Consider the following 11,635-nt stretch of genomic DNA (forward strand, 5'->3'; position numbering starts at 1 on the left):
ATGTTGAATTTCAATGATACAATAACCGTATTATAGTTTGGATCTTCCGTTCCATTCAAAACAAAAATCAATATTGTTACTATGTAGACAAAACTAGTTATCGTCTTACATGCTATATCAGTAAATTATTCATAAAACAATTATCTTATAATTTTTATTATAAACTAACATGACACTCATGCGTTGCGACGGATACCATTAATATGGTGTCTCATATAGTGATTATCGAAAACATTATAATTGGACAATTAATTTAAATGAAGACTTTCAAATAAGAGGAGGCTTTGTAAGGAATATTTTAGATAATTTTTCCTTATAAACTGTAACTTTCAAGATGTTTATTTTTATTAAGTAATATAGATAGCATTAAAGTATATATGTATTATCATTTATTAAGTATATTTATATTTATGGTTATATATGTGCAATATAATTCATTACATCACATGAGACCATCAATTTATTGTATTTAATAACTATTATAACTAATCTACTTTATATTTTTGAGATGACATGCCACATTTTTGTGTTTGTTTTCACATGATGCTTCATGCATTCGAACTTTTCCACGACTTTTTATTTATGGCTCCATTAAATTTTCCCATGAACATGTTCCATTAAATATGTACATTTGAACTTTGATTTTATTTTTTAAAAATAGAATCGTAACTTCAGGTCACCATATAATAATAAACGTCATTCCATATAGGGTAATTTGTGTCAATCGAACACATAATGTATCATAGTGGTTTTTCTTAAAACATTATATTTTAATTATTATTTTGACTACTTATATTTCAATAGATGATGTGCCTTTACAATTTTATATGGCGGCAAATTTGGTACTTCACGAAATGATTACAATCGATTTAGATCTGCTTATACAGATTAGTTATGATGACATACATGTAAGGTTCATCTTGCCATTGGGTTAATAGCCTAGGTATTTTTTTTTCCTTTTTCGAACGGCGGGTTAATAGCCTAGTGGCAAAAGGAAGTTTTTCCAATGAAAATTTGGATTCAGGGAGATCCGGTTTGAGTACCGAGGAGCAAAGTTTACTACTATTAATTGTCGTCGTGCCTTTGGCCGAATTAATAGATCGTTTTTCCCTCCTACTATATATTAGGTAAGTGAACTTTCTAGCATGAAACCCACCCCCACCCCCCATAAAAAAAAAGACATATAAGGTTCAGTAAATTTGTCTTAAGTTTTTGGAGAAAGATATGGATTACAACCTTCGATAGCTTGCAATCATGACGGCTTACCATAACTCTTTCCCAAATATATATAAGCCTCATTTTTTGTTATTATTATGGTTAATTTTGTTATTTTGTAGATAATGCTTTTGTCTTTATAAATAAGTATTTTTCTTATTATCGTGTTTAATTAATGAAAAAAATAAAGAGATGACGTATTATTAACAAGGATACTTCAATAAAAAGTTACTGACAAGACACTGATATAGTAAAACTAATAAAGAACTGATTCATCTTAAATATGTCAAAAGAGGGGAATTGAAGTCTCACCGTTTGCTGAGGTGTTCATTAATGTCGTATCTCGACTAACCATTAAAATAAAAATATTAATAGTAATGTACATACTCTAACATAATACTCTAATATATATATATATATATATATATATATGATATCGTTCCACATCCGCATATGAAAAACTATTCACATATTAACTTTTACAATGTGTTAAAACAAAAACAAAAATTACGTGTTTATGTTTAAAAAGTAACATACAAGTGGTTCTTCATCCAAGCTAAATACGATACCCATTAAAAGTTTAGGAGTTGTAATTGATATTTAGAAAAAAATCTACAGATTTGTCACTCAAAAAAATCAAAACTAAGACCCCTTGAGATAAACCAATGATGAATGGCTAGTGATTTAGGGTGCGTTTGGTTCGAGAAAACACCCCATGTTTTTCATTTTCATTTTTTAAGAAAACATGAAAAACATGAAACGCGTTCAAATCTTAGTTTTTTAAAAATATTTTTCATGAAAACAAAAAACATTGTTTTCAACTAACTTATAGAAAACTTAAAAACCATTTTTTATTGTTTTCCACTTTTCATTTTTAATTTTCTAATATTAAAAAACCTCATATATATATATATATATTAATTATCCTCGCACGCCTTTGTCCCTGGCCCCTATCACTCTTTTTTAATATTAAATAACATTTTATAATTTTAAATGTATTTTCAAAATTTTTTATATGTTTTCAATAAAATCAAAACTTCATCCATTTTTTAAAAAATTAAAATTGAAAAACTAGAAAACATTTTTTACAAGTAAACACGTCCTAATTTTTTTTGTTTTTTATATTATATAAAAACTGTATCGTTATTAATTTTCTACTCCTTGCTATAAGTTATTCTTTCTACCTCTAAAATGTGCAAAATCTTTTATATTAGGCCGGGATGGGATATTGTTTAACCGTCGGAATATCTTTACCGAGACTACCCCGTTTAGAAATTAGAAGTGTAGCCGAGTGCCGTTGACTCCTCCGTATTAATCAATTTATCTAAATTTCATTATGGCCCTTGCACTCTCAAAACCTTACAAATTAATTCCTTAACTTTTAACATATCATAAACTTCCCTTAAGTGCGTCTATGTTTTGGTACACAAAGGTTTAGTGCTGTTCCCAATATTCACACATTTCATTCTATTGTTAAAACAGATGAAAGAAAGAAACATCACTTAATGATGGTGAGCGTAACCTATTACTTGTTTCATGAATTATTGACTTCCATTAAAAATATTTAGGAAATTTTATATGGTTTATTGTGTAACTCTTCTCGTCAAAAAGAAAAAGAGAAAAATGATAGTTGAAGGCGTTTTGAGTTGTTTAACCTTCTTAAACAATACATAAGATCCCAACTTTTAAAAATCAATTAGATATATTACCCACGATACAACGATGGTAGTAGCGACGTCAATGTGATGGTGATAGTAACGGTGTGATGGTGAATGTAAAAATAATTGATGTAGTTTTTTTTAAGAGTTAAGTGACATATATTGCAAGTTATTTCATTATGTATATTATAGATATATTATATATGTTTAAATTAATGAATAAGAAGAAAAAGAGTAAAATAGATAAGTTGTCTGATTTTTTTAGCAGGGAGGAAAAGAGATTTATTTTATAAGGTGTTAATATTAGGATAAGATAAGATGACGTTTAATACTATTTTTTATTGTCCGGGAAAAAAAAAACCTATAACAATCAAAAGTTGATAAAAGTAATAAAAGCTACCAAAACTGTAAATATAGATAACTACAAAGACTTATATAAACACAAATTAAAAAAACTAGAAAAAGATTTAATCAATAATTAATAATCTATGTTTTTATACTACTCCCTCCGCCATTAAAAATGTATTATTTTGAATATTCAAAGTTAATGTTTTTAAACTTTGATCTTAAATATATTTTTTTGCGTTATATAAAACTTGATGAAAGTTATACTAATAAAAACACCTCTTAAATACAGTTAATTCATACAACTTTCATCAAATATTATCTAACATGGAAAAAATCTTTTAAGGTCAAAGTTAGAAGTGTTAAGACTTTGAAAATTCAAAATATGACATTTTTAGTGGGACGGAAGGACTATATTATAAACAGGATAACACTTTATTTTTAGAAGTATTAAAAAATATGTAATACTTTTCGTTTAGCACTATTTAAAATATTTCATCTATACTACCTCATTAATATTATTAATCATTAATCTTTTAAAATATTTACAATAATCATTACATCAAATAATTTTATATCAATTATCTACACCACTGCACGACCAACAGTTGTCTCCAACACCACATTGTCGCCATCATAACCACCGTTTGCATTGCGTGGATAACGTGCTAGTCAATAATCAATATATAAAGGAAGAAAGAAGTAAGGAAGGTAAAATTGGAAAGTCGGTAGAAAATAGAATTATTACCAAATAACAAAAAATAATTTTTAAAAAAAAGTTGATAAAAAAAAAAATGACTATAAAAAACCCTCAATCTCTTCTCTCTCTTGTTCACTTGAACCACATCCCTCTCTTGAGCACACTCCCCCCCTATCCTCCTCTCTTCTTCTTCCTTCTGCAATGCCACACCATTCTTCTGCTTCTTTTTGATTATTATTGAAAAGAAAAAAACTCACAATAAAGAAGCAGCGGAAGAATACATTCTCCTTTTTTTGGCTTTGCAGAGGAGGAAAAGAAAAAGGAACCCCCACCCACATTCTATTCTATAATTACAAATCTATATCTATATATAGATCTGATTTGTTTGGATTAGTATAAAAAAAATGGGGGACGTGATATCCGGTAAGAATCTGATACCGGAGAGTTTTCCGGGAGCGACAGTTGACTTGGCGGCACAGATTGGGTTATTATGGGACCTAATAAAAGCACCATTAATAGTACCATTGTTACAATTGGCTGTTTATATTTGTTTAGCAATGACTGTAATGCTTTTCCTTGAGAGGCTTTACATGGGTATTGTTATTATTCTTGTTAAATTATTTTGGAAAAAACCAGATAAAAGATATAATTGGGAACCTATTCGTGATGATCTAGAAATCGGGAATTCTGCTTTCCCTATGGTTCTTATTCAAATCCCAATGTTTAATGAGAAAGAGGTAATTTTTGTCTTCCATTCCATCTTTAATCATGTGTGTGTGTGTGTTTTTTTTTTCTTGTTCATTTATGTGTTTTTTTGAGAAATTATTTAATGATGACGTCACACACAGGTATACAAGATCTCAATTGGGGCTGCGTGTAATCTTTCATGGCCCTCCGATAGACTCGTGATTCAAGTACTTGATGACTCTACGGATTTTGCTATTAAGGTAGTACAACTATTTATACACACATATATACATAAACAAGTATATGTAATGTAAATGTATCTATCTATACATATATATTGATGTTTTGATTCTGATCGTGATATTGTTATTGTTGTTGATATTAGATATCTATGCCTATGTGATGATACTCTCTATAAGTTGTAAAGAAATAAGTATAAAAAATGATATCAATCATTGTTTCACATTCAACTTTTTTGCCCTTGTACAAATGATTACAATTTTTTTAAAAAATATTATTAGCAAAATTTGGCTATAAGTTGTAAACTAAGATAACGGTTTCAAGATCCATACTTCACACAAAAGCATTTGCCAATAATTAATGTGGGATTTAATTTTCCATTAATAGTTTTTTCTATGTATGTAATAATATCTATTTCATAAATTGGAATGATATTATTTACTTGCATAATTCCGAATATATATAATTTTTTATGAGTTTATTATGTTGTTTTTGGATTTTATTAAATAAACTCTTTGTTACTTACTGATTTTAATTGTCAACCTACTTGGAGCTATCACCAAAAGACATAAGGCCGTTGCTTTCACATATTATTAACTTTAAGATTTTGTTGTAAAATAGGTAGCAATTTATTAGCACTTAGTAACATTAATTTTGGTCTATCTGTCACTTGAATTTTGATGTAACACATAAGTTTTCATGTGTAGATTGTTTGTGTGTTTTTTTTTCCTATATTTCTAGAAACATAGAATTTTGCTAAGTAAACACTAAGAATAAGGATAGCTATTTTACTCATCATAACTTTTATTATTATTATAATTTTGACAGGATTTGATTGAGAAAGAATGCCAAAGATGGGCAAGCAAAGGTGTTAATATTAGATATCAAATTAGAGAAAGCAGAGGAGGTTACAAAGCTGGTGCTCTTAAAGAAGGATTAAAGCATGATTATGTTAAAGATTGTGATTATGTTACCATTTTCGATGCTGATTTTCGACCTGAGCCCGATTTTCTACGACGGGCCATCCCCTTCCTCGAGTTCAACCCTCAAATCGCTCTTGTTCAGGCACGGTGGCGGTTTGGTAAGTGTTTTATATCATTGACAAATTCTAATGTTTGATTATTCAAATGAATATTAACTAAAAAAGTCGATTATTTTTCCTTACTTACCCCAATATAAAAATTGTGGATAAAATCAAAGGGAAAAAGAAAAGAAAGAGTACACTTTGCTATTAAAGTTTACTGCAGAAGTGTCGGTGGTCTCCCCCTTATTTTAGTAATTATATTTCTACTCATTATTTACGGCATTATAATTATTAAAAGTAGAATACAAGATAAAAATATATATATATATATATATATATATAATTATTTGTTGAATTTTCTAGCCATCATTTATTCATTTAAATATAACAAATTAAAGATCCAATGAAGAAGCATATAAAAAGACATACTAACAACTTATAGCATTGCATTGTATTATATTTATATTTATTTGGTGATGGAGAAAAGAGCCACTTGAAAACATTAATTTCATTAATCAAGCATCCAAAGTAGTAGTATATATGATAAATATCTTGATATAATGTTTCAACAACCATTTACCATTTCCAAGCTCTGATACATCTACCTAATGAGTTTTTTTAAAATGTGTGAAATATACTATTTCTAGTGTAAATACAATGAATTTGTTACATGAACTTTTGACTTTTATATGTCTGATTAGAGTTCATCTATTTGCATGTAAAAACTTCTTCTAAAGATTTAACATGAATTTTGTGTAAAATTCTTTCATTTTGTCTATTTGGTGGCATTTGGGAAAATAACCTCAGTTTAGAAAGTTAGACAGAGAATAAAAATAAAGTACAAGGAGCACTTCTAAATAAAGAAGTATAGTACAAGGAGGTAACATGTAAATTACAAATTACATGTTACTGAAAAAACTGTGGGGCCCAGTTAACTCCACCAATCACGGGATCCTAGCCGTCCGACGTGACACTTTTTTTTTTATCTTTACTACATATAACTATAGTATGCCTTGTGGTAAGTGGTAACTGACTTGTACTTGGGTTTGTTTAACATCATATTTCATGTTTATGTTTAGATTCTGTCAATCTAAAATGCTTTTTCTTAAAATTATATATTTAATCAAAACAAAATAAATTGTAACTTTTATTATGAAAATTGAAAAATATTAAGCGATGAATTTCAATATTTCTTATTTTGTTCCAGTATAAGCAATGTTTTTTTGTTTTGTTCCAAAATCCAGAAAAACATTGCTCGCGTGGCTGTTCACGTGGACTAATTACATCAGAACACGTCACTTTTAAAAGTTCTTGTATCAAAGGTGTTTTACATGCATTAGTGATTGCTAATAAAATTCAAATAAAATAAAATAAAATAAATTTGGAATGTGAATTTGCTGTTTTAACGTAAACAGGTTAACTTGTTGAAATAACTTATGGGTCAGCCCATAAATGACGGCATAAATCATAAATGTCAGTGGTACAGAAGGATAGTTTCGGCATTCTAAAATTTATCATCTTTATTTATTAATCATTTTAGAAAGCGACCTTGATTTTATATTTTATTTTATTTTATTTAAAAAATATAAGTTCACAGTAGCAGTAAATTTAGTGGTCTGTAGTCCACGTGCATTTATGCTTCTTTTCGTTGCTGTACAGTGTGCATTGTCGTTGGTACACCTGCTGGAATATACTTTGCTCTACCGACACTCAAAAAAAGATACCTCATTTTACATTTTAATCCCTTTCTCTCTAAACACTTTCGTTTATTACCCTTAAAGTTCTTATGTATGTAGGGAATGGTGAACCTACCACAATTTTTTTGATTAATTTTATCAAAATGTATAACAAATCAGCAATACATGTATTAATCTTTGTGATAGAAATATTCTTTCCCTGTAAAGAAAACTTATAATGTAATGTTTAGGACCACTTAAAATCAAGATTATTTTGTCCATTCAATTTTATATTATTGTAAGATTTTAAGTATGTGTGGATGGTGTGTGTAGGGATATTTATGTATATATAATTACTAACAAATAGATATACATGAATGTATGTGTATAATGTGTAGAGGTTGAGGTGGCGTATATGTGGTTGATAGTAGTTAGTATGTATTGTAGTGAGATAGTGACAAAAAACAAGCTGGGTTTTCATGTGCTAAATGGCGTGTTGTGTTTGTGATGTAGAGACATGTGTAATGTAGTTCCAATTAGACAAATAATACATGACCCCACCCTCCCTAAACTTTTCACTTTATACACTTTCTTTTGTCTAACTCCATTTGGATTCTAGATTTTTATTTTTCTAAGAGTTACAAAGTCTTCTTTCACAAATGTGTATTTTTTTTTTCAATAGTTTCTTTTGTCATTTAGTGAGTTATGTAAATAATATCAAGTCAAATATACATTTCAGTATATAATAAAATATTATTACTTTCTTTATTCTTTATTATTTAACTATCTATAATTTATGTGAATAATCTTTAGTTAAAACTAAACTAAAGAGTAATTAACTTGAATTTTTTTTTTCTTTTAGTCATTTGCAGTTGTCATTTAAGGATAAAAGTTTATTTACTGAATATGTTTCACTGGTCATTTGCAGTGAATTCTGATGAATGCTTGTTGACAAGAATGCAAGAAATGTCACTAGATTATCATTTCACAGTGGAGCAAGAAGTAGGATCAGCTACTCATGCATTTTTCGGATTCAACGGTATAAACTAAATTTAATGACCTTCCGGCTTCTTCAACCAACTTTTAGCATTTCCATTCTCAATAAGGGCTAACATTTGATTACCACAGGAACTGGTGGTGTGTGGCGGATTGCCGCTATTAATGAAGCGGGAGGGTGGAAGGACAGAACCACTGTGGAGGACATGGATCTTGCTGTCCGAGCAGGTCTCAAGGGATGGAAATTTCTATATCTTGGTGATCTTCAGGTATGCCATTTTCGTTGATTTTTAAAAGGGGCTGAGATCATTGTACAACTCTATATATAATTAGGAATTATGATACTTAGTGTTATTTCGTGAATTAAGAAGTAATGTTGATGAAATTGTGTAGGTAAAAAGCGAACTTCCTAGTACATTCAAAGCCTTCCGTTATCAACAACATAGGTGGTCTTGTGGTCCAGCCAATTTGTTCAGGAAAATGGTGATGGAGATTGTTAAAAACAAGGTTAGTTACATTACATTCGATTTCAATCAATTTCTAGGGAAGTTATTATTATTTTTATATGGCATTTTGGTATTAATCTTGATTTTATGATGGTTGCAGAAAGTCACAGTGTGGAAAAAGTTGTATGTGATTTACAGTTTCTTCTTTGTAAGGAAGATCATCGCTCATATGGTGACATTTTTCTTCTTTTGTGTCGTTCTCCCCCTCACAATCTTGATCCCTGAAGTTGAGGTTCCTATTTGGGGTGCCATTTACATCCCTTGCATCATCACCACCTTGAATTCAGTAGGAACTCCAAGGTATGACCGTTTTCATATACTTTTATCAAGTGAAAAATGTACTATCTATATATAGACGTTTGTATGAAGTGACTGGTTATGATTTTGATCTCATTTATGCAAACTTAAAAATTTTCAGGTCCATACATCTATTGTTCTACTGGATTCTTTTTGAGAATGTGATGTCACTACACCGTACCAAGGCCACATTCATCGGTCTACTTGATGCAAAGAGATCTAATGAATGGGTTGTCACTGAGAAACTAGGAGATGCTCTTAAGAATAAATCAGCTTCCAAAAAGAAATTCAAGCTCAATTTTAATTTTAATATCGGCGACAGGTAGATATTATCACTTTCCCTTGACTTTTTTTTTTGGGTTGATTTGTTTAAAATTTTTTTGAAACTTTCAAACTAAACCAAATCCCTTTTATTCTGACTTTTTTAGTCTAGTACTTGGTAATATGACCAAATCCTACTTCACTAACTACACAATACCTGGTGTTTGTTACAATTATAGTTTTCAATATTATTTTTGTTTGACAAGTTGTATGTTTTTGGTGATATAGAATTCATCTTACTGAGCTTGGATTCGCTGCATTCCTCTTCTTCACCGGATGCTATGATTTCATGTACGGACAACATAACTACTTCATATACATCTTCCTCCAGACATTCACATTCTTGATCGTTGGGTTTGGGTATGTGGGTACCATTGTCCCGAGCTCCTAAAAAACTCCCGCATGGGACTTGATATTCAACAAGCAAAATCGTACATCTTTATTCTCTTCTCAGTATATACAAATCTTTTGTGTGATTGAAACACATGCCGTTTTATCGCGTTGAGAAGGGAAACGTGAAAGAGGTTGAAGGGTTGGAGTTTTTGGATCTGTTTGTGAAAAGGTAAGGAGACATAAGAAGAAAAAAAAATAGGTTGTTTTTAGAGCATAGTATACAATTAAAATGAAGAAGATGTTTTTATTTGATTCCTAGTTGCTTTTGTTTTTAAATATATGCTGAGTTGTTTTTTTTTTAGATTTATGTTTTGTGGAGAGGAATAATATGGTGGCAATAGGAAGAGACAATGTGCCATCTATTGTATTCTACTCTTCCTTTTTTATTTATTTGTTTGGAGTCATGTATTGTAGTACAACAACTTCATACCATTAAATTAAACAAATGTTTGGTCTCATTTTGTTGCATTTGTATGTTTTGTTCAAACATGTGTTATGATGTGATTTTGAGAACCAGAGTTTGTGTAATCATGAAACATGGAATAGAAGCCTAGTTTTCTAGATATTTTTCACAACGTTCTTGGATGCTCTTGAACATAGTTGAATTTTTCACACACTAAAAGTATGTTTGTCTTGGATTTGGCATGTCGATAGAATTTGGAGCTTTTGTATTGAGTCATACGATCAATGGCACATGAATCAACTAGGCAACTATCCATGATGTTAAGCGTGCAGTAAAACATATAAGTGATATACTCGATTGTATTGTAGGGACAATATGAGCATCTGATATCGATTCATAAAGATCATACTCGAATCCATGTGCATCTTCCTTAAAGCATATTTCATCATAGACTGAATAAAAAACTGGAAAAGGATTGAATAAGAACTAGAATTTGATACTAAACACCAGTTGAAAAAACAGTAACAAAATATTAAAAAGGTTATCTGCGGATTCAGTTGCTCTCTTTGAGACCTGAACATAACAAGAATGTGGCAGGATAAGCTCAACATTTAGCCTCAAATGCTTTCTGGTGGAAATACAAGAAGGTAAGACAAAACTAGGGTGCGACATGATCAGGGGTATGGGAAAAGGCGCCTCTAAATGGAGAAGGTTTTCCTCGTGTGGGTTACCCATGGATGGTGAACCATTTTTGACTCGAATGTAGCGACTTCACCTTGTCTTTTTGCCATCACTGGTTCCGACAATTTCCTTGATCACTCCCATAATTGTACAATGTTACACATTGTTTAATAATTTAAGTAAAACTTTTCAAACTTAATCTCCAAGGTAAAACCAAGTGCGAGATAAAGAGCTTATTTATACCGTTCATATATGCATATCGCCCTCCTTTTAACTCATGTAGAGGAAGCGGCTAAAAGGCAAGAATGCAAGCATGTACTTGATAAACCAAGTTTATAACCGCCAAAGTGCCAAACAGACAGCAAAATCACATTTTTATTTGCTTTTTCAAAAAGAAATCATGCTTAGATCTTTACAACGTTGATCTTTACACTTTTTAATATGCTCAGAAGTCAGAACAAATGACTTGAAATATAAGCAGATGTGAACTCTA

The 11,635-nt window shown here is 30.1% G+C and overlaps 1 protein-coding gene across 1 annotated transcript; it reads left to right on the forward strand.

Annotated features, from left to right (window-relative positions):
- The first annotated feature begins 4,040 nt into the window (after window positions 1-4,040).
- LOC122602662 (glucomannan 4-beta-mannosyltransferase 2) lies at window positions 4,041-10,516 on the forward strand. Its single transcript, XM_043775256.1, has 9 exons — window positions 4,041-4,655; window positions 4,767-4,865; window positions 5,674-5,926; window positions 8,474-8,584; window positions 8,674-8,810; window positions 8,935-9,048; window positions 9,148-9,347; window positions 9,466-9,666; window positions 9,894-10,516. The coding sequence occupies exons 1-9, from the start codon at window positions 4,323-4,325 to the stop codon at window positions 10,054-10,056; spliced, it is 1,611 nt and encodes a 536-aa protein (XP_043631191.1). The 5' UTR covers window positions 4,041-4,322; the 3' UTR covers window positions 10,057-10,516.
- Window positions 10,517-11,635: the final 1,119 nt, after the last annotated feature.

Source organism: Erigeron canadensis, chromosome 6 (genome assembly GCF_010389155.1).
Source record: "Erigeron canadensis isolate Cc75 chromosome 6, C_canadensis_v1, whole genome shotgun sequence".
In the NCBI taxonomy this organism is placed as follows: domain Eukaryota; kingdom Viridiplantae; phylum Streptophyta; class Magnoliopsida; order Asterales; family Asteraceae; genus Erigeron; species Erigeron canadensis.